The sequence below is a fragment of the Chiloscyllium plagiosum genome, unplaced genomic scaffold (genome assembly GCF_037043375.1).
Source record: "Chiloscyllium plagiosum isolate Xiang-an unplaced genomic scaffold, Cpla_swu_hap1 HiC_scaffold_45, whole genome shotgun sequence".
Taxonomy (NCBI): domain Eukaryota; kingdom Metazoa; phylum Chordata; class Chondrichthyes; order Orectolobiformes; family Hemiscylliidae; genus Chiloscyllium; species Chiloscyllium plagiosum.
In genome coordinates, this window is record NW_028270183.1 from 14,405,663 (window position 1) to 14,430,288 (window position 24,626).

Consider the following 24,626-nt stretch of genomic DNA (forward strand, 5'->3'; position numbering starts at 1 on the left):
GAAAACAGCCCCAGCCTGTTCAACCTCTTCCTCTAGCTCAAACCCTCCAACTCTGGCAACATCTTCAAAGCAGTGATGGAGACTGTGTTATGAACAGAGGAGTTTTTGTGCATCTCATAAAAAGCTCCTATGGCACACGGTCAAACAGCAGGGGGCATTACCCCAGGCGGTCCGGCACCATTCCCAAGGCCAGATTACCTACTGGGTAGCACCCTCACACAAGAAGTGACGAGATACTTAAATTCATTTCTGTGCTTGTGACATTGCAGGAATTATTTTGTGGATGGGAAGGACCTCAGGACATTGAAAAGGTCACGAGAGGCACTTTGGCAATGCAAGGTCCTCTCCAGATTCGCCTCTCTTCTGTAATGTGGAACTTTTAACTTGATTTCTTATTCACTACTTTACAATAACAAGAACTGCAACATTCAACTTTTCACTTACAGAGGAACCTCGATTATCCGAAGAACACAGACAGGCAGTATTTCATTCAGTAATTCCAGATAATTGAATGCCGGATAACGTAGTTTAGCCAAGCATTGGGACCTTACAATCTTGCCGGATAATCTGATATTCAGATAATTGAGGTTCCTCAGTATTTCTTTAATTTTTCTACATTTTACTTAAGATTTTGTACCTAGGTCCTTCGTACCGTGTACAGTGACATTGTAAGCTTATCACTGTACTCCCGTATCCCTGTACTTGAGCACTCACGACAATAAACTCTAATTCTGCTGATTCAGGATTCTCCAACCCGGTTGCGTTTGATCAGGCTCCTGGTGTCTATGCTACAGTGACAGGTGTTAGGGACATGCACAGGTTAGATCAGGATTCCCACACAAGAGGCACCCGCGACTGGTGGGTCTGGTACCATCGGTGCTAACGTTTTTAGCTGAACGATGGTGCAAAAAAAATTGCCTTCTACACAGCTAACACTCACCTAGAAGCTAAAACAAGACAAAAATTGCTTCAATTCTATTACACACACCACAGCTGGTCTCTCAAATTCCACACTTAATCATTATCTACTTGAAAACAAGTTAACTGTACATTCGAGTTACTCATCTTGACAAACCAGAAACTCGCCAAGATTTAGCTGGACATCTTTTTCGACACGTTCTGACCGTTTTGCCAGTCCAGGTGGCTCGACTTGTTAACGGACACGCTCACCAACAATCACCTCCACACCACAGCCTCGAGACCGACCCATTATGGCCACACTCCCAAACCCACTGACCAGACACAGCTCCCCCCCCAACAGGTTCAAATCTACAGCCTTGGCTAAACAAAACAGAGAGCTGGCAATTATACGTTCTCCAATGGACACCCACCCCACTCCACTGCGCTCTCGCCAGTGGTCTACCCTGCCCTGACCCACCCTGTCATCTCCAGTGGTCCAGCCTTTCCTGCCCCACCCTCTCCAACAGTACACCCGGCCCCACCCTCTCCAATGGTCCACTCCCCCACCCTCTCCATTGGTCCGCCCCACCCCCCCCACCCTCTCCAATGGTCCGCCCTGACAAACCCCTTCCTGCCCCCCCCCCAGGTCTCTCCAATGGTTCACTCTGCCCCGCCCTGCCCTCTCCAATGGTCTGCTCTGCCCTACTCCGCTTCTCCAATGGTCTGCTCCGCTCCTCCCCACCCTCTCCAATGGTTCACCCCATGTATCCCACTAGCATGCCCAAATTGGGATCTGTTCCCATGGGCATCGAGCTTAATCTCCATCGGGAACACAAACCAGTTGTACATCATTTCCAGGCCTCTGCAAATTCCACATTGTCCAATGAGAGACAAAACACATCCCAGACACTAATATAAATAACGCACGTTGCCCCCGACAGACAGAAGTGACATAAACAGAAAGCGTGACAGAACACCAGCGCTTCACCAGAGGCTCACTGATGGATGTTACCGAGCACTGTGTCGAAATGTCTGAGAGCAAACCTTCCAGCTCAGCGAGCAAACTTACAACCTGAAGAGAATTAACATCCAAAATCCCACCAGCCACCCTGGGTCCACACACCGTTCCATGAACCTCAATCGTTCTGGATTGCCACCGCCCAGTGACATGACCGCTGCCTCCCCATGTACCAATGGCTTTGACAGGACCATGGTGAATTCAGTGTGCCCAAATGCAACACGCAACTCTGACCTGAAGGAGGCGCAAGCTGGGCTCAAATCCACCCCGTTGAAGCTCACCATTTTGATGGGTTTCTTGCGGAGGTCAGCCTCAGTCACCACCGCCTCCTGGTCCTTCACCTGGAGTCCTTTCCGTGACAGAGCCTGTAGGACAGCCATGTTGTCCTGAGGTGGGCTGGCCTCATCGTGCGGTACGATCTGGCCGCAGACCCGGCAGTAGATGTCCGAGGAAAGCAGCAGACGGATGACCGGCGGTTTGATGTGCTCCTGGTCATATTGGTCTGTGTAAAACGGCTCCCTCAGCTCATCCGGAACATTCTCTGGAAAGAACCAGACAAACAAAAAAAATAATAAATTAAATGTAAACCCCTCGATTTCCCATTCTCAGATCCTCTTTTCCAACAGTATGTTTCATTTAAAAACTTGTGGTCTCTCTCTCTCCAACCACACCACAACCCCCCCCCAAAATAAGAACCCAATTGGTGGACATGGATGCCTACCGGGGGGGTGTGCGTGCAAGTGTATATCAGCTGAGGTACAGAGGGGAGCACACTCACCTCCGGAGTTACAACTTAATGGGATCAAGTCTCACCAGTGACTTGGTCGCATAAACTCAGCTAACAGACTCATCCAGGACCAAGCCAGTGCAGAGCACTGTCAGAGGTGTTCTCTTTCAAATTTGATTCGATTTATTATCGTCACATGAACCTAGATATTGCGACAAGTTCTGCTTTGCATGTAACACAGGCAGATCATACCATACAGAGTGAGGAATACAATGTTATGACTACAAAGGTGGGGCGTAAAAAGCAGGATCAACAATAGATTTGAAATTTGAGATACACATTCAGAAGTCTAACAATAAGCAGGGAGGAAGCTGGTCTTGGATCTATTGTTACGCATGTTTAAACTTTTGTATCCTCTGTCTGACAGAAGAGGTTGGAGGCGTTCTGGTCAGCATGGACATGTTGGACCGAAGGGTCTGTTTCCATGCTGTACATCGCGATGACTCTAATGATTAAGCGATTATTACCAGGGTGGGAGTAGTCTTTGATTATACTGTCTGAGGCAGCGGGAAATATAGACGGAGTCAATGGATGGAACATTGGCTCAGGTGATGGACTGGGCTGTGTTCACAATGTAACATCAAAATTAAAAACCCCAAGTCTCATTTGCTTGCAGACATGGAATGAAAGGAACTGAACTCTCAACCCCGATTTGAAGAGAAGCAGGAAGGGGAATTCTAAATGCTTCAATGGCCGGTTTATCATCCTGGCAGTCTCTTTAAGATCTGCTCACAACTTCGTGGGTCTTAAAGGGACCAGTGAACATGCACAGCAAACCTCAAATTGTTAAATATCTCAAGCACACAAGAGGGAAAATTAGTCCTTGTCCACCTTGGTCGCTCAACCAGTAATGAGAGAGATTATCTCCTCACTATTTTACTAAACATAAGCAGGGAGCAGGAAATAGGCTACAGTCAGACCATAATCTGGTCTTCAGTTTCCCAAAGTGGGATCATGCTGTGCATAAACCATTTGACGACAGCAACAGCCAATGGGAAGCTCTCAGGAACATTGCGGGAAACAGGATAAGCGCTATAGAAATACATGTCCTTCCAAGTGCCAGGCTATCGAGGAACGAGTGCCTGAATGGTTGACCAACAGTCAAGGTGGTGCGAGATCAGATGTCAATCGCAGCAAAGATTAACCTGGCAAAGCACAAGGCATTGCTGGGTTTAAAAGGAGAGCACAACAAGGGTGGGGGGGTTGGGAGACAGGTGAAAGAGAAAAAGAGAGAGGAGACAGACACAGAGAGAGAGAGAGAGAGAGAGAGAGAGAGAGAGAGATTGAGAGAGAGATTGAGAGAGAGAGAGAGAGAGAGAGAGAGAGAGAGAGAGAGAGAGAGAGAGAGAGAGAGATTGAGAGAGAGAGAGAGATTGAGAGAGAGAGAGGAGAGGGGAGAGGGAGAGAGATCAGACTTAACGTGCTCACGGATCAGTCGGCCATGACTGAAAGGGAACATCTTCCCTCAGATGATCATCGAACAGCATTAATAGAGGCATAAGAGAGCGCATTGCAAAATCAAATTTAAAAATAAAACTCAGCAAGCTTTAACAATCCGCAATGCGTTAGCTGAAAGGGTGATGGCAGAAACAGCTTCACAATTACTTTCTAGAAAGGAGTTTCGATTTAAAAAATGGAAGCACAATACGTACACAGCAACAGGGGGGAGAGGAAGAGGAGAATGGGGTGAATGACATACTCCTGCTGGGGTTGACACAGAGACAACGGACCGAACGGACTCCTCCTGTGCTATGCCATTCTACAGGATATGCCTGAGAGACTCCAGTTAACAAGACTCAAGACTGACGCAGACAAGGAAAATCGTTTCACTCAATGGGCAGCACCCTCACACCCAAGGTTGCAGGTTCAGGTCCCACTCCAGGAACGTAAGCAGGTAACCCAGACTGACCCACCAGCGCAGTACTAAGGGAGTACAGCACTGCCAGAGATTCCAGCTCTCAGCATTGGGCCCCCACCATTCCACAACACCATGACACATCTAGACTCAAGCTCCCTTGTTACTCCCATTATAATCCTGACTCTCTGCTCCATCAACATCTGAATGCTGCCCTGAATAAATTTAATGACCTGGCAGTTCATCAGGATAAATCTCACTACTGGTACAATATCCCCATGTTACACATGTCACAAAGTCTGGATTCTTATTGAGTCAGAGGTCTTGAAAGTTATTAACACTCACCATTTACACTGTGGTAACAGCACAGATCTGTATCTAGTCTGGGTTCTGGGCTTATTGATGTTACTGCACTTTGGATACATACAACTGACTGACTAAACACACTCCACAACGCAGCGTGTAACTGAAGGGGAGTTGGATACCTTTATACCTTGTGCAACTTCATCTAATTGCCTTAGTCATCTACCCCATGCCGAGAATGGGATCTACGCAGTAACACAGTGTGACCCAGCCGCCAGTGCTGAGGAACAGAATTCACTAACCATCCACCTCAGAATAAAAAAAAATTCTCCTCAATTCCATCTGAAAGTGTAGACTGCTTAACTTTAGAATGGTATTCCCAGATTGTAGTCTTTCCCATGAGGAGAGATTGCCCAAATTATTCTTGCTGTCAATTCCCCTCAGGATCTTGTCTTGATAGGATCGCGCTCTCAGTCCTTCTCAGCTCTGACAGATACAGACTGAGCGTGCTCAGATATAGGCCCAGACCCATAAGAGAGGCAATGGCCTAGTGGCATTGTCACCAAATTGTTAATCCAGAGACCAAGGTCATGTTCTAGGGACCCGGATGGAATTTCAGTTCAGTAAGAAAGTCTGCAATTAAGAACCGAATGACAACCATGAATTCATTGCCGATTGTCAGAAAAACCCATCTGTTCACTAATGTCCTATAAAGAAGGAAACTGCCATCCTTAGGTGGTCTACATGTGACTCCAGACCCACAGTAATGTGGTTGACTCTGACTGTCCTCTGGATAATTAGGGATGGGGAATACATGCTGGGCCTGGCCAGTGACACCCTCATCCGCTGAATGAATAGTTAAGAAAAACGAAAAGACCAGGAATGACTCAAGTGAGCCTTCGCTGAACTGGTTCGAGTGTAACTGCATCCTTATCCAAAAAAAGGGGGTGAAACGATGGATCAAAGCTGTATGTAGTACTCCAGAAAAACACAAGATCAAAAGACACGAAACCCAAGTCCCTACTCTGCTCTCAAGTGGGCCCAGAAGTTCCAAAGAGAAATGTCCATCCAATCACCATCACTCCAAATAAACCTCACGACAAACAGATGCTGGTCTGATCATAACACGCCATGGAATCTTGCTGTGTGCCAAACTGCTGTACGTTTCCTTCACTTCAACACTGACTACACCTCACATTTGGTGGCAAAGTATTTTGAGAACGGAGGTGGAGAGAGAAATTCAAGGTATTTCCCTCTCTTTGAGCTGGTTTGGCAAACCCTAATCTATCCAGATCCTCCAAACAGAGGGCAGACTGTTTTACGGCAGGGGGAGGGGTAAGGTCAGCCTTCTGCCTCAGTCATTGGGCTCTCTCTCTCTCTATCTCCCTGCCATGCACAGATACACACACACACAAGCAATCAGGCAGAATAGTGTAGTGTCCGTGATGTGGAACACCCACCCCTGGGGGTTGGGGGGTGGTGATGGGAAGCGAAGGAGAAAGTTGCCTGGGGAAAGGCCAAAGTGGAAGAAGCTGTGAAATCAGTTAGTGTTCACAGCAGCTAGCTATCACTTCAGATCTCAGTGGGGCTGGGATTACCAGCAGCTGCGTCTGTGAAGATTTCCCTTGCTGATTCAACCCCTCGCCAGTGCCTACTGCCACAAGCCATTCCAGAATAAAAGAAACAAGCTGCTCCATTAGTGAGTTAACCCAGTCCTGTTAACCCACGTGGACACAAGGCCAGCTGCAGTTATATGATCAGCTACCGATCTGACAGGCACTCCCTCCTCTTAAGACATGCTACAACCGTCCCACCTAACTCCTTGTGGAACATCTGTCAACCTTCAGGGAAACCCAGAGCCCTAAAAACATTCAGCAATCCCAATTTTAAACTCTGGCCAGTAGGGTTTCTGAGCTACCACAACATTAAACTTAAATGATCCAACAAGGTTTCTTGAGACAATTACCCACGGCCAATATGATGCGCATGCACCACAAAGACTGGGTTCCTGTTGAGACAGATGTCTTGAAGTTTATTCACACCACTAACCACCTACAATTGGATACATAGGAGTTCAGGAAGAAAAGACAAGGAGGAGTAGTGATTCTCGACAATTATTCTCAATAAACATAGAATCAAATCAACAATATTATCCAGTGGGATCTTGCTATGCATAGATAAGTTGTATATGTCTTGACCACCAGACAAGGTGGTCAGAATAGAATCCCTACAGTGTGGAAGCAGGCCCTTCAGCCCAACAAGTCCATACTGACCCTCCGAAAAGTAACTCATACAAACCTATTCCCCAACCCTATTATCCTATATTTACCTCTGACTAATGTACCTAACCTATACATCCCTGAACACTGGGCAATTTATCATGGCCAATTCATCCTAACCTGCACATCTTTGGACTGTGGGAGGAAACCCACGCAGACACGGGGAGAATGTACAAACTCTACACAGACACAGTCGCCAGAGGCTAGAATTGAACCCAGGTCTCTGGCGCTGTAAGGCAGCAGTGTTAACCACTGAGCCACCGTGCCACCCCTGTCAATAGAATTTTCTCACTCATTTAAATCAGACTTCTATCAGAGCTTGAACAAATTGCTGGGAGGAGGAGGAGGAGGAGGAGGAGAAGACCATTCAGCCCCTCAAGCTGATCCCACCATTTTACTGGATCATGGCTGATCAGCCACTTAACACGATGTATTGACCATAGCCCCATATTACCCAGAGTTAACCAACAAAACAACATCTGTTCCAGAACTAACAATTGATCTAGCATCAATTATTAATGACATAAAAGATTAACTAAATTGTATTCGCATACACATTTCCCAATAATTGTCCTGTTGCCTATAAATGGAATTCCGGTCCCAATAGCTGAACGAAAGCAGGACAGGAAATAGAGAAAAAAAATCTTAACCGGGTCAAAAACTGACATTACAGAAACAGACAGATATGAGACTTAACGCTTCATTCCTACATCTATTACACTTCAGATTCTCGGAGTTAATTCCGCAATCCTGCGATTGGGGTGATGATGATGATGTTACAATTCAAAACAGCACAGGAACAGGCCCTTCAGCCCATGAAGCCTGCACCAATTCCTAATCCGTATTGAGACCTACTAATTATTGCCCTTACCCAGTTTCCATCCCTCAGTTTGCCTCCCGTTCACGTGTCTATCAAGATATACCTTAAACGTGGCTACTGTGTCTGCTTCCACCACCGTCACTGGCACCGCGTTCCAGGCACCCACCACCTTCTGGGTGAAACATCTTCCACGCACTTCCCCCTGCTAAACCTTCCCCTTCTCGCCTTGAACCTGTGCCCTCTTGTTGCTGACCTTTTCACCTGGGGATTTGGCCTCTGACTATCCACTCCTATCTGCGCCTCTCATAACTTTGTAGACCTCTATCAGGTCGGCCCTCAGCCCCCCAAGTTTATCCAATCTCTCCTCATAACCGAAACCCTCCAGGCCAAGCAACATCCTGGGGAATGTGTTCCACACCACCCACGTCCTTCTGGTAGCTGCTTTTATTCAACTCAGCGTTGTAACGCAGGAAGTCGCAAGCCAATAAAGCAGATCATTCCAGCATCTCTTCGGAAGAAGCCCTTTATCCATCTCTATCCCGACATATTCCCAGCTGCTCTGCCACATTCTATCCTCCAGGAACTGAAGGTCATTCAGAGCTCAGCTACCTCTCCTGAAACGCCCAGTGTCCCCGACACGCACGTTCTTGGATTTGCTTGGGGTCCCAAATCAAGCGACACCTCAATTTTGAGATCCTAACCTTGGTTTCTCAAATGTTTCTGCTACTTTGCCCCACGCTAAACTCTGTAATCACCTCAAACCCTTTGTGACAGCTGCCCCCACCTGACACTGGGCCCCACCTTGAGCAACCCTTGCTTTAGACCTCCAAGCTACAAAACCGACTTCTAAACCCCTCAGCCTGCTTTTGACCATCAAGACCCTCGCTCAAACTGACCTCCTGTTGGTCACCATTACCCAAGTGATTCTGTGTCATGATTATTTGATGCTCTTGTGAAGCACTTTGACACGCTCTATTATGTTCAAGGCTCTAAGTAGTTGTTGTAACGTAGCTCAGCCAGAGTATGGAGCAGCATTCTAACAACCCGTTACAGGACAGGAGTCACGTGGAAAGGGAGCAGTATAGAGTTCAGAGGGAGTGGCCAGGAATGGGGCATTCAGCTAACTAGGATGGCACTGTGGCTCAGTGGTTAGCACAGCCGCCTCCCAATGCCAGGGACTGGGTTCAATTCCACCCTCTGGATGATTGTCTGTGTGGAGTTTGCACACACTCCCAGTGCATGCCTGGGTTTCTTCCCCCCCCTCCCCCCAATCCAAAGACCCTTCGGAAGGGTACTGTGAAACTTGAAAGGATTCAGAAAAGATTTACCAGGATGTTGCCAGGATTGGTGGGTTTGAGTTATAGGGAGAGGCTGAAGAGGCTGGGGCTGTTTTCCCCGAAGCTTCGGAGGCTGAGGGGTGACCTTATAGAGGTTTACAAAACTATGAAGGACATGGATAGGATGAATAGACAAAGTCTTTTCCCTGGGGTCAGGGAGTCCAGAACTAGAGGGCATAGGTTTAGGGGGAGAGGAGAAAGATATAAAGGAGACGAAAGGGGCACCTTTTTCACGCAGAGGTGTATGGAATGAGCTGCCAGAGGAAGCGGCAGAGGCTGGTACAATTGCAACATTTAAGAGGCATTTGGAATGGTATACGAATAGGAAGGGTTTGGAGGGATATGGGCCAAGTGCTGGTAGTTGGGACTAGATTGGATTGGGATATCTGGTCGGCATGGACGGGTTGGACCGAAGGGTCTGTTTCCGTGCTGTACATCTCTATGACGTGCAGGTTAGGTCGATTGACCATGCTAAAATTTCCCATAGTGTCCAGGGCCGTGCAGGCTAGATGGGTTAACCATGGGTTACGGGGATGGGGTGTGTCTGGTGGGCTGCCCTCTGGAGTGCTGGCATGGACTCAGTGGGCTGAGTGGCCTGTTTCCCTACACTATAGGGATTCTGTAATTCGAAGAGAAAATAAACCAGGGTGTGCTTTCTTTTGAACAGCGGTTTGGAACTGGTGGGAGATTTAATAGAGGCATACTGTATAAAATGGAGTGGCCTGGATAGAGCAGAATATGGTGGAAGGATTATTTCCTTTAGCGCAGAGATCATTAACCAAGGGAACAGATTTAAAAGTAATTAGTAAAAAGGATTAAGGGGAATTATGGAATTTGCTTTGAACCAGAGGGAGATAGGGATCGGGAACTCACTACTTAAGGGGCAGCACAAGCAGTACTTTGGATGCACACTTGAAATGGTGTAACTACAGGCCTACAGAAGGTTTGTACAGATACAATAGGCTGAACAGTCACCTTCCGTGCTGTAAAGTTTCAGTGCTTCAAATTAACATGTGCTAAGAGGCTAAAGTACCAGAACACAGCACTGGGGCCTAACAGAGTGCTTGCCTTCAAAACTGCATGTCAGAAAAGAACACTGCTACCTTCTCAGTCAGTTCAGCTAATCCACAGATTCCCAGCCTGACTGATAGGCCACACTATACAGGCCAATGCTGTCATGTTTCAAAAAAAAAGTGAACCCATTTCCAAAGTAGTTAATGATCAGTCGGCCAATCATCAAAATAAGAACACAAGCAGAGAGGAGGAGCTTTGCAGAGAGATTAGGAGTCAGGTCATTACTCGAAAAGTCATTGTCATTGAGTGGAAACCTGTCCATGAGTAAACACTGATTCTGGGCCTGTTCCTGGGCCAACAGGTTTCCCAAGCAGGTCTGTCAACACCAGGACATTCTAATCTTGACAGACACCAACCCCCACAATCACAACAGGATAATCCAACAAGCTGAACGTTTACACAAGCTTCTGGGCTTCCTGTCTGCCTTTAACACTTCACTAGCCAGTGGAAAGCACAGAAATTACAAAAAAAAGGAGTTCCTGTTCACTTGCACTTGTGATTCCAAAACTTGACATCTTTGCTGTGAACAACCTAGCTCTCAATGCCTCATTATTGACTTTTGGTGGGATGTTACTCATGCCCCCCCTGCACATTAACAGCACAGAGATGGAACGAGTGGAGAGTGTCAAGCTCCTAGGAGTGGTCGTCCACAACAAGCTTGCCTGGACTCTTCATGCGGACGCACTGGTTACAAAGGCCCAACAATGTCTCTTCTTCCTCAGGCAGCTGAGGAAATTTGGCATGACGGTGAATACCCTTTGCCAACTTTTATAGGTGCGCCATCGAGAGCATTCTGTCTGGATGTATCACCACCTGGTATGGCAACAGTACCATTCAAGATTGGATTCAGTTGCAGAGAGTGGTGAACTCGGCCCAGACAACCACAAAGGCCAACCTCCCATCTATAGAATCCATCTACCATTCCCGCTGTCAAGGAAAGGCCGCCAGCATTCAAATGTTTTTCTACCTCTACCATCGGGGAGAAGGTACAGAAGCTTGAACACACGCACCAGCGGGTTTCATAACAGTTTCTACCCTACTGTTGTTAGAATACTGAATGGACTCTCAAACTCTTAACATTCGCCTGTACCTGTGTTTTTGTTTTTGCCGCTGTTTACCTATTATTTACTTACCTTTGTTACTTAACTCTGTGATCTGCCTGGATTGCTCACAAGACACAGTTTTTCAATGTGCCTCGGTAAACGGGACGATAAATTCAATTCAATTTAATTCAAATCCAATGGCCATACTCACCAAGTCAAAACATACAGCATTCACAACCTCAAATGGACTACAATAGCTGACCATTCACTCTTGCACAAGGGGCAAAGCAAACCAATTTTTCCTACGGTTACATTACTCCCTGCATTTATAACAACCCCAATATTATTTACAGTCTCCATGACCTGTTAAACAGACAGAGGGTTCCCTCCTCCTCACTCCATTTCCTGTCTATCAGCATATGATGGTAATGTTATCAAACTTGAAGGGGCTCAGATTTACAAGGATGTTGCCAGGGTTGGAAGATTTGAGCTACAGGAAGAGACTGAATAGGCTGGGGCTGTTTTCCCTGGAGTATCGGAGGCTGAGGAATGATCTTATAGAGGTTTATAAAATCATGAGGGGCATGAATAGGGTGAACAAACAAGGTCTTTTCCCTAGGATGGGGGGAATCCAGAACATAGCTTTAGGATGAGAGGGGAAAGATTTAAAAAAGGGACCTAAGGGGCAACTTTTTCACGCAGAGAGTGGTGTGCGTATGGAATAAGCTGCCAGAGGAAGTGGAGGAGGCTGATACAATTACAATATTTAAAGGCATCTGGATGGGTATGTGAATAGAAAGGATATGGACCAAGTGCTGGCAAATAGGACTAGATTAGGTTTGGATTTCGGATCGGCATGGACAAGTTGGGCTGAAGGGTCTGTTTCCGTGCTGTACACCTCTCTGACTCTCACTGAAGTGCTTCGCTTGAACGGAAATGTCTCTGATAGTAATGACCCAGGAAACTCCTCAATGCCAAATGCTTGTGTTAAAGAGCCAACATAAACATCTCCTCCTCAGGTACCTATATGTTGTTCAAGGTGAAAGCACAACACCCCAAACTGCAGCTGCCCAGGACGGCAGAGCACATCAGGCCTCACGGAGGTAGGCCTGAGTGAGGAAACAGCTCTCTGTTCACAGGTGATCACCTCACTCTCCTCTGAGAATCTATGATTCTTCTATGATTCCTGAAGAAGGGCTCATGCCCGAAACGTCGATTCTCCTGCTCCATGGATGCTGTCTGACCTGCTGCGCTTATCCAGCAACACATTTTCAGCTCTGATCTCCAGCACCTGCAGTCCTCACTTTCTCCTATGAGAATCTAACCCTGATCCCAACCCTATCACAGGGTCCAGGAATACCCGGGATGAAAAGAGAAATCAATCATTGCAGTTCCAGGGAACACAACCCCATTACAAAGTTCAAACCCAGCAGGTGATAAGCATAACTATTTAACATGTACAGTGAGGTTTTTTTGTATAGCTTCAAGCTATTCAGAGATGCTATTACACACCTCTGGAGCAGGTGGGACTTAACCCAGCCCTCCTGGCACAGAGACAGAGACATTATACTTGAAACACGTTCTGCAATCTTCAAACACAAAAAAAAGGGTCAGATTCAGGGTTGTGACTACAAACTATTGCCAATTGAGTTTAGAACAGAAAACGCAAAGGCTGCAATGAGGGAGATCTCTTTTTAAAAAAAAAAGATTAAATATGAGATCTGAAGATATAAGTAAGTTCTTCCACTCCCTTTTCACCACACATACCTTCAGATTTCACCACAGTCCAGAAAGAACAACCATTGACAAGATTCATAGAATCAAACAAGCTTTACAGCGTGGGGACAGGCCATTTGGCCCATCGAGTCTATCCAGACAATCCAAAAAGGGATCCCAGCCAGACCCACTCCCCTCCATCCGATCCTTGTAACCCTGTATTTCCCATGTTTAACCACCCAACCTGCACATCCCTGGACATGATGGGCAATTTCACATGGACAACCCACCTAACCTGCACAACTTTAGACTGAGAGGAAACCCACACAGACATGGGGAGAATGTGCAAACTCCACACAGATGGTCAGAGAGTCAGAGATATACAGCATAGAAACAGACGCTTCGGTCCAACTTGTCCGTACCAACCAGATGCCCTAAATTAATCTTGTCCCATTTGTCAGCATTTGGCCCATATCCCTTTAAACCCTTCCTATTCATATACCCATCCAGATGCCTTTTAAACATTGCAATTATACCAGCCTCCACCACTTCCTCTGGGAGCGTGTTCCATACATGCACCACCCTTGGCATAAAAAAGCTGCCCCTTAGGTCCCTTTTAAAATCTTTCCCCTCTCATACTAAACCTATGCCCTCTAGTTCTGGATTCCCCCAACCCAGGGAAATGTACCCTATCCATGCCCCTCACGATTTTATAAACTTCTATACATTCACGCCTCAGCCCCTAAGGGTCCAAGGTAAACAGCCCCAACCTATTCAGCCTCTCCCTATAGCTCAATCCTCCAACCCTGGCAACATCCTTGTACATCTTTTCTGAACCCATTCAAGTTTCATAACATCTTTCCCAAAAAGGAGACCAGAATTCACACAATTTTCCAAAAGTCACCTAACCAATGTCCTGTACAGCCACAACATGACCTCCCAACCCCTGTAAACAATACTCTGACCAATAATGGAAAGCATACCAAACACCTCCTTCACTATCCTATCTACGAGGTCAATTCCCAGAATGGCAGGACTATCTTACGCTGAAAGATTGGAGTGACTGGGCTTGTATACCCTTGAGTTTAGAAGGCTGAGAGGGGATCTGATTGAGATGTATAAGATTATTAAAGGATTGGACACTCTGGAGGCAGGAAGCATGTTTCCGCTGATGGGTAAGTCCCGAACCAGAGGACACAGTTTAAAGATAAGGGGTAGGCCACTTAGAACAGAGTTGATGAGAAACTTCTTCACCCAGAGAGTGGTGGGTGTGTGGAATGCTCTGCCCCAGAAGACTACGGAGGCCAAGTCTCTGGATACTTTCAAGAAAGAGTTGGATAGAGCTCTTAAGGATAGTGGAATCAAGGGTTATGGGGATAAGGCAGGAACAGGATACTGATTGTGGAAGATCAGCCATGATCATATTGAATGGTGGTGCTGGCTCGAAGGGCAGAATGGCCTACTCCTGCACCTATTGTCTACCTGCAACTCCACTTTCAAGGAACTATGAATCTGCACTCCAAGGTCTCTTTGTTCAGCAACACTCCCTCAGACATTACCATGAAGGTATAAACCCTGCCGTGATTTACCTTTTCAAAATCCTGCACCTCGCATTTATTGAAATTAAACTCCATCTACCACTCCTCAGCCCATTGGCCAATCTGATCAAGATCCCATTGTATTTGGAGGTAACCTCCTTCGCTGTCCACTATACCTCTAATTTTGATGTCATCTGCAAACTTACTAACCATTCCTCCTATGTTCACATCCAAATCATTTATTTAAATTATGAAAAGCAGCAGACCCAACATTGATCCTTGTGACACTCCACTGGTCACAGGCCTCCAGTCTGAAGAACAACCCTCCACCACCACCCTCTGTCTTCTACCTTTGAGCCAGTTCTGTATCCAAATGGCAAGCTCTCCCTGTATTCCATGTGATCTAACCTTGTTAACCAGTCTACCATGAGGAACCTTGTTGAACGCCTTGCTGAAGTCCACACGGATCACGACCACCGCTCTGCCCTCATCAATCCGCTTTGTTACTTCTTCAAAAAACTCAATCAAGTTTTGAGACAAGATTTCCCATGCACAAAGCCATGCTGACGATCCCGAATCAGTCCTTGCCTTTCCAAATACATGTATATCCTGTCCCTCAGGATTCCCTCCAACAACTTGCCCACCACTGAGGTCAGGTTCACTGGTCTGTAGTTCCCTGGCTTGTCCTTACCATCCTTCTTAAAACAGTGGCACCACGTTAGCCAACCTCCAGTCTTCCGTCACCTCAGCCGTGGCAATCGATGATGTAAATATCTCAGCAAGGGACCCAGCAATCACTTCATTAGCTTCCCACAGAGTTCTAGGGTACACCTGATCAGGTCCTGGGGATTTATCCATCTTTATACGTTTAAGACATCCAGCACTTCCTTCTCTGTAATATGGACATTTTTCAATATATCCCAATCTAATGTAGTCCCATTTGCCAGCACTTGGCCCATATTCCTCTAAACCCTTCCTATTCATATACCCATCCCGATGCCTTTTAAATATTGTAATTGTACCAGCCTCCATCACTTCCTCTGGCAGCTCATTCTATACACGCACCTCCCTGTGTGAGAAACAGTTCTCCTTTAGGTCCCTTTTAAATCTTTCCCCTCTCACCCTAAACCTATGCCCTCTAGATTTGGACAGCTCTATTCTGAGGAAAAGACTTTGTCTATTTACCCTATCCATGCCCCTCATGATTTTCTAAACCTCTATAAGGTCACCCCTCAGCCTCCAACGCTCCGGGGAAAACAGCCCCAGCCTATTCAGCCTCTCCCTATAGCTCAAACCCTCCAACCCTCAGAAGATCAAACCACGCAGCCATGTGTGTTCCTGGGTTCACTCTCAAATCCCAAACATGTCATTCCGAGATTTTGAATTCACTGCTTCCACAGCCTGGATGGTGATGAAATTTGAGGGGGGGGGGGGGGGGGGGGGTGTGTGTGTCAGTGGGGGGGGGTCGGTGGGTAAGGTGCAAAGGGGAGGGTGCAGGGCCTGTGCAATTCCCAGAAAGCAAGGTCCATTCAACAGCAGAACCACCCACCTGCTCCAAATGCACTCTCCAAAGGTAATCATTCAGCAGAGTGCAAGGAGCTTTGGCAAATAAATTACCCAGGGTGCAGAGTAAAGCCATTGGCATAAATTTATGAACATCTGGCATCCAGAGAGAGCGCGCGAGAGACAGAGAGCGCGAATATTGTGTCAGGATGAGATTAATCAAGTCTCCAGTCAAACATAAAGCAGTCACTCAAACATGGCCCCTTTTCATGAATGTACGATGTTAGCCCTAAAGGACAACTTAAAGAACAACTTAAAGAACATGCATGGATTAAGACCCTAAGACAGAGGGGCAGAAGTAGGCCATTCCGCCCATCTTCAATTCCATTTTCCACATAATCCTTGATTCCCTTAAATCGATAATAAGGCCATCTGACATTGCAGCCAAAGTAGGCCATTGAACCCATCACCGGGGAGAATGGGAAAAATTCCAACTCTCAAGGTACATCCAAATTTTTTTGTTTGCTGGCAAATGCTCTGCTGCCATTTCCCACGGAACATTTCAGACAAGGCAAAAGGCATCCTTACTGCGCAACATGGACTTATTAAGAGCAATTCTGAACTGGACGGGAGGAACAGGCACACCTGGGAGCCCAGCCACACCAATCTTTTAATAAAAAGGTGCCAAGGCAAGTTGAGGAGAGTGTCAAGAAGGGAAACAGGGACCGTGTGATAACTAATCAAAAAGCAGACACTATGAGAAAACGAAAAAAAAAAAGGGATTCCTGAATGTCAGGCCTCAGCTGGAGTGATGTGCTGAATTCTTAGCAGCGGGCTAGAAGAAAGACATTCGAGAGGGTGCGGCTGAAATTGAACAGAACAGTAATGAAGATTGGGGCCATCCGCCACACAAAAGGACTGCAGAAGCCTGGAGTCGTTATTCCTGGAGCAGGGAAGGCCAAGGGAGAACTCATTGAGCTGGTCAAAACCACACGGAGTCAAAAGGGACACTCTGTTGGCAGCTGGGTTCACAGAATCCCTACAGGGTGGAAACAGGCCATTCAGCCCAACAAGTCTCCAAGACCCACTGAAGAGCAACCCACAGAGACCCATTAGCCCACCCTATTACTCTACTTTTACCCCTGACTAATCCACCCTAACCTACACGGCCCTCAACACTATGGGCAATTTAGCACGGCCAATCCACCCTAACCTACACATCCCTGGAGTGGGAGGAAACTGGAGCACCCAGAGAAAACCCACACAGACACAGGGAGAATGTGCATACTCCACACAGTCGCCAGAGGGTGGAATCAAACCCAGTTCGCTGGCACTGAGAGGCAGCACTAACCACTGAGCAACCATGCCGCCCTTGCAAAGCAAGGGGGAGGGGGGGGTTTTAAAATCAATTGACAAAACAGAGGTGACACTTTTTTTTAAAAAAAAGCAGCAAGGGGTTATGGGGCAAAGGCAACCAAAAAAAGAACATGGATGATCAGATCAGTGATCTCACTGAATGGTGAAGCAGACCCTGATGGGCCGAATGGCCAATTTCAGCTCCTTATTTGGAAGATGGCATCTCCAAAAATGGTCTACACAGAGGTCAAACCTCTGGAGTAGGCCCTGAACCCACAAAGACAAAACCTGGGCCTAGTGAGCCACTGATGATTCTGGTATGGAGACTGACCCATTGACAGAGGCCAGCCATCACACCTTGACTGTGGCATGCAGGTACAGTTACAACATTTAAAAAACAAATACATGAGTAGGGAACGTTTGGAGGGATATGGTGCAAATGCTAGTAGGTGGGACTAATTTAATTTGGGATTATGGTTGCCAATTATAGAAAAACATCTGGAGAGATGAAGGTTTGGAAAAAATAAACATTAAAATAGTCTCTACCAACTTGTTACCAGTTTAAGGCAGATGAATTCAGATGTTAACGCAAGGTCAGGTGTCAAGGGAAACAAAGATGCCAATGTTAACTCAAAGAGTACCTAGCCCCTTTCACACAAGTCATGGATTAACAAAGCATGGAAGCATCAATTTAGAGTCTTACCACATGGAAACAGACCCTCTGGCCCAACCAGTCCATGCCAACCATAATCTCAAATTAAATTAGTCCCACCTACTAGCATTTGCACCATATCCCTCCAAACGTTCCCTACTCATGTATGTTGTAACTGTACCTGCATGCACCAGCTCCACTTGCAGTTCATTCCACACAAACTACTGTGTTAAAAAATAAATGCCCCTCATGTCTTTTTTAAAATCTTTACCCTCTCACCTTATAAATATACCCCTTAGCCTTGAAATCCTTCACCTTAGGGAAAAACCACCTGCCATTCACTTATCTATACTCCTCGTGGTTGTACCAACTTCTGTACATTTACCCCTCAACGATCTAGTGAGAAAAAGTACCAGTCTATCCTTCTAGCTCAAAGCTGCCACATCCTGGTACATCTTTTCTGAACACTCTCTGATTTAACATCCTTCCTGGAGCAGGATGACAAGACATGGACACAGTCGTCCACAGGAGAACTCACCGGCATCTTGGAATTGAAATGTAACATCCGAGAGCAATGCCGATCTGAAATCCCATGCAGGGGTGTCTACAGTCAGTTCACTGCTTCACACGACATCCCCCAAGAGAAACGGAAATCACAGCTCTCCTCAGAGATGCGCTGGCTGGATGCCCTTTCCTGAAGAAGGACTGTTGCCCGAAACGTCGATTCCCCTTCTCCTCGGATGCTGCCTGACCTGCTGTGCTTTCCCAGCACCACTCTAATCTTGACTCTAACCTCCAGCATCTGCAGTACCCACTTTCGCCCTGTCTCAAAACCAAGCACAGGCCTAGAATGGAAGTCAGGGGTGTCTGGCCAGGTCAGCTCACGCTCACCCCACTACGATGATAAACTCACAATCTCAGTTATTAAGAGATCGGGCAATTGATTCTTCTCCTAAGACTGGATATCAATGAGGTAGGTTTCCTCCTCTCAGTTACCAAGATGAGACTTTGTTTACTTAGTAACAGATGCAGTAGTGAGACAGGACAGCACAGCCGTGCCAACCTCCGCCATTGCGTCACTGAAACCCCTCATCTCCAATCTTTTCCTCCACCTTCCGTCAAGTCTACTCATCCTTTGAAAGTGCAGTCCCCGGAATGGGACAAAAAGAGATTCCTTGTTGAGACATCCTTTCATCCAGGGTCAGTAACATACAGCTGCACACCCCAACCAACCCCCACCTGGTGTTACACCCATCTCATACATCCCACTCCAGCCGGAAATTCCTGACGTCTGTCTCCATGTCCCCTCACCAATCTAAATGCCATTGCACGAGGCATCATGGTTGGCAGCACAGAGAACAATGGAGTGTTGGGGGTGGGGGCTGTGAGGTGGGGAAATTAGGTTTCCCAGATGGTACCACTCACACTCCACCTCCTGCCCTAGGCACAGCTCCACACAAACTGCAGTCAGGTACAGCTGGCAAACACAGAGTGCTGAATTAAAAGAGCCAAGTGTGAGGACAGATAGCCTTAGGCTACCAAGCATGGGTAAAAAAGGTGGGGGTGGGGCTGGGGGAGTGGTTCAGTTTAAAATCATTGAAACCAGAACACAACAAGCTGTCCTGCACAGCGACACACACCAAATCTAGCATATTTCAGTCCAAACACAAACTGAAGCCATTTATTTTCAAGTGTGCCTACATCTTGCAAGCTGCTAGCACACCAACGTAACCCATTGCTATCTCAGTTTCACACGGCCACCCTACGTTAAAAAAAACAAAGAGAAAGCAGGAGGTGGAGCACAAATACAGGCCTGGAGGAGTTGGGGGTGGGGGCGGGCAGAAAACACGAGGGTGCAGCTTATGCGAGATGACTGAAGTGATTATGAGCTTATCCCACTTCTCCTGGTACCACACGTTACCATGACAACAGAAGCAGGCTGCAAGACGACTGGGAAGATGGAGAACCCACACACTTGCGAGACCAGATCCACCACATGCATACAAATCTAAGGATTCATTATCAGCAAGAAATCCATTGAGGTGACAAAAGAAAATGCAAATTACACCTTAAAAACAAAAAGGAAAATATTTTTCTGTTCAATTCTGATGCCAACAGGAAGTCTTCTCCAACTATCCTCCTCCTGCACCGGTGGACATCACATACATGTGAAGCGGTTTGCAGGAACAAAGAATTTATTCCTGTGTTTGGCTTTGACAGAGAGGGACAGGGGAGAAAGGGAATGGAGGGATGGGGGAGGGGAGGGTGGACAGGACAAAGTGGGGGGGGGGGAGATGGGACAAAGTGAGGGAGGCAGGAGAGGGGAAAATAGAGGTGGGAAGAGGGGAGAAGATGGGGGGGGAGAAGAGTGGGACTGGGGAGAAAGTGAGGGGGCGAGCGGGGGGGGTGGGGGGAGAGAGAGAGAGAGAGCGAGCAAGAAGAGAACAGGTGGAGAAAGGAAGAAAATAAAGTGTTAAGGAGAAAACGCCAGTGTAGGATGTTTACAGATTCCCTTGTCGCAGTGTATAAAACCATGAGGGGTAGCAATCATTTTTATTTTGATTAGATTACTCACAGTGGGGAAACAGGCCCTTCAGCCCAACAAGTCCACACTGACCCTCCGAAGAGCAACCCACCCAGACCCATTCCCCTACATTTACCCCTTCACCTAACACTATGGGCAATTTTGCATGGCCAATCCACCCTAACCTGCACATTTTTGGACTGTGGGAGGAAACTGGAGCACCCGGAGGAAACCCACGCAGACACGGGGAGAATGTGCAAACTCCACACAACCAGTTCGCCTGAGTCGGGAATTGAACCCAGATCTCTGGCGGTGTGAGGCAGCAGTGCTAACCACTGAGCCACCATGCAGGTTAATGATTGTGGCCTTCTCCCTCGGGTGGGGGATTTCAAGACAGCGGCATATTGTTAAAGTGATCGGCCAAAGATCTAAAAAGATATGAGGGGCATTTCTTTTTAAATAGAGAGTGGTTCATGTGTGGAATCAACTTGCAGAGGAGGTGGTGGATGTGGATACGGTATTGAAAAGATGTTTGGATAAGTCCATGAACTGGAACGGTTTGGAGGGATATGGGCCAGGAGCATTTCAGTTTAGTTTGGGATTATGGTCAGCATGGACTGGTCAGTTTCTGTGCTGTACAACTCTATATATAAAAAAAATGGTCTGAGCCAGTTTTCTGTTTGGGAGTATTTTTAGGTGCTGCTTTAGTCAGGCGTTCTGTCCAGCACTCACCCAGAGCCAGGCCACTGCCACCACAAAGCTCCTAGTATGGAGGAAACTGGGCTCCAACTCAGAACACCACTCGTCCCAGATGCTGCCAAGTTGGAAAGACAATGGCTCATTCAGTAAATAGCTGACTACTCTTCCAGTAAAACCCATCCAAGCAGCACCCAATAGGATAACAAATTTGGAACAAGTCTCGAATCTGGGACAAAGTGTCTCAAGAACAGGAAGTCCCCACTAGTCAGGCACCCAGTCTTGGATCAGTCTCTTCTCCCCACTCTGGCCCCATCCGTTTGCACTTATCCCCCTCATTGAGGTCGTTTAGAACGGACCGGCACAGAGAGGCACAGAGTTTCTGCCTGCCAACCCCCACCATTATCCCCTCAGAGAAATGGAGGTGGGGGATATACACCAGCCACACTGTTCACAAGGTCCAAGCTAGACTGATACATTCGCCCCCTCACTGTCAGTTTCCCGCCCTAGGCCAAAGACCCACTTGCACAGCAGGGGGGGGGGGGGGGGGGGGGGTCTCCTCATCTGCAACATCAAAGAGAAATGGAGCTCAATGACTGGAATTCCCTTTTTTAAAAAAAAATAAATGTAAATCACTGGCTCATTGTGAACAAAGAGAGAGACCAATTCTTCACTTGCGATGCCCCTCTATGGTTCAATCGAGCATCGACAATGACTTTCCCCATTCCTCAGCCTTGATTCAACACCACGGTTAGCATTCTCTCTTTTTTTAAAAAGAAAACACAAAGGAGGTTTAGTGTGGAGAGTTTAAAGCTGCATTCACAAATCCTCAGATGGCACCTTCCAAACCCATGGCCGCTTCCATCTAGAAGGAAGAGGGCAGCAGATACATGGGAACACCACAAACTTTAAGTTTCCCTCCACTCACCACCCTGATTTGGAAATAGATGGCTGTTCCTTCAGTGTCGCTGCGTCTAAATCCTGGGATTCCCTCCCTAACAGCACCAGGATACAAGTACACTGTGTATGGAAGAGAAGAATGAGGCCATTTGGCCCCATGAGCTTGGTCCACCATTTGATGGTGATCTGACCTGCATTGGTCGATTGCACCCTCTAAGGTTCTGTCTACACATCCCAAATCAAGCATCAAGATCATTTTCTAATCAACCAGTTGAGCGATGTTATTAGATGTGCCACTTCAACCCAAGCCCCTGGCTCAGAGGTAGGGACACTACTGTGCTGTAACAGCCAGCAAAATCAAACATCTATCCAATGGGCCTCTTTCTGGAGAAGAAAGTTCCAGACTTACAACACTTGAACACAAAATCTGCCTTAAAATGGGAAAGCTTTTTTTTTTAAAAACTCAACTGTGTCCCCTCAGTCTGGTTCCCACACAATAAAAGACAACCTCCCAGCTGTCACTTTATGACATTCCCTCAGGATCTTCCTTGTTTTAATGGGATGGGAAGTGGCCCTTTGAAATGTGATCCTGGATACAGGCCCATTCCTTCCAGCTTGCAAACAGTCGAATGAACTTTCCTCGCTTCTGACCACAATTCACTCCAATTGCATTTTTATCAATACAATGATTTTGTTTTGTACTTAGCTCTTGCAGTCCAGTGTTAATGTCCCAATCTCCGAGCCTGGATTCAAGTCCCACCTGATCCAAAAGGTATGGAAAACCGTCCCTGGACAGGTTGGTTGAAAATATCTACAATTGTCCACGGTATGTTTCCTAAAACAGTAGCAGTTACCATCACCTTCTCAAGGACAATGAGAAATGAAGTGCTGTCCATCCGTCAGTACCTACATTATGAAAGGGTGCAAATCTTTTGTTCCTCCTACACCTTCTGTGCCTCCATGTCATTGCTGGTCACGAGAGAGTCGAGATAGCTCTTCACCAAAAATGAGCTTCACAGGCAAGCCTATCAGCTCCCACCAGGTGATTGTTTAAGCTCATTCTCCCAATGGCAACTGATCAAAATAGTGGTAAGGGCCCATAACCTTTCACACCAAACCATCTGTTGCCCACGTTTACCAAAAAAAAAGAAAATGCAGGACACCTTCCTGTCATGCAATTAACACTAGTCAGCGATCAAACCTTCCTCTTGACCCCGGTGCAGCAACATGACCATTACCTGGAGACTGAAACAACATTTCGTCCGCTACACGACAGTGTTCAGGGATTGATAGCACCCGGGCAACATTGTACCTGAAATTAACATCTCACCAAAGGTAGAGAGAGAAAAGGGATAACTCTTTAGCTGTTTGCTGGATCTTGCTGTGCCCAAATTGGCTCCATGTTTCACCAGGGACTAGGCCTCCAAATCCCTTGCCGTCGCGCGTCCCCCCCCACCCCCACCCCCCGGCAAAAAACAGAGATAAAACTGGACTGCCTGTGAAACGTGATCTGGGGTATCTAGCGGTTGTGACAATAAATGAAAGTTCTCCCTTGCAAAAAAAAAAATCCTCAGAACACCTCAGAGACAGGCTCTGCACTGCCTGACTGTTTCGGGCCTAGACCTCTCAAAAGCTGAGGTGACAGAAGATAAAACACCACCATTACAGCAATCCAGACACAAATATTCCACCAATGTATACACTACATTCAATTATTGCCCGACAGTTTTATGTCTATTTTGAAAACAAACTTTTCAAATCTCAGGTGTTAAGGCTCTGGAGGTCAAACCTGTTGATTTCCACTCAGTCTACAGACTCCTCACAGACCATTGGGCACCACATTACCTCATACCCTCACTCCACAAAACAAGGTTTCCCTCAAGTGTTGACTTCTGTCCCCCAGTAGGAGCGGTCACCCTCTCATTTCGAGTCAGGGAGACATTCGGTTTTAAATTTCTTTTTGTTTAATTTTAAAAGATTTATTTTCAAAAGAAGATTCAGCGCTGAGGAACATCATTGTGGGTGGCACGGTGGCACAGTGGTTAGCACTGCTGCCTCACAGCGCCAGAGACCCAGGTTCCGTTCCCGCCTCAGGCGACTGACTGTGTGGAGTTTGCACGTTCTCCCCGTGTCTGCGTGGGTTTCCTCCGGGTGCTCCGGTTTCCACCCACAGTCACAAAGATGTGCAGGTCAGGTGAATTGGCCACGCTAAATTGCCCGTAGTGTTCGGTAAGGGGTAAATGCAGGGGTATGGGTGGGTTGCGCTTCGGCAGGTCGGTGTGGACTTGTTGGGCCGAAGGGCCTGTTTCCACACTGTAATCTAAT

At 46.9% G+C, this 24,626-nt stretch overlaps 1 protein-coding gene across 1 annotated transcript in view; it reads right to left on the minus strand.

Annotated features, from left to right (window-relative positions):
* camsap3 (calmodulin regulated spectrin-associated protein family, member 3) overlaps positions 1-24,626 on the minus strand; it is a 208,174-nt gene that overhangs the window by 148,758 nt on the left and 34,790 nt on the right. Inside the window, exon 2 of the mRNA XM_087983177.1 lies at positions 2,200-2,459. Within this exon, the coding sequence (XP_087839303.1) occupies positions 2,200-2,459 (260 nt within the window). The remainder of the gene's footprint in view (positions 1-2,199; positions 2,460-24,626) is intronic.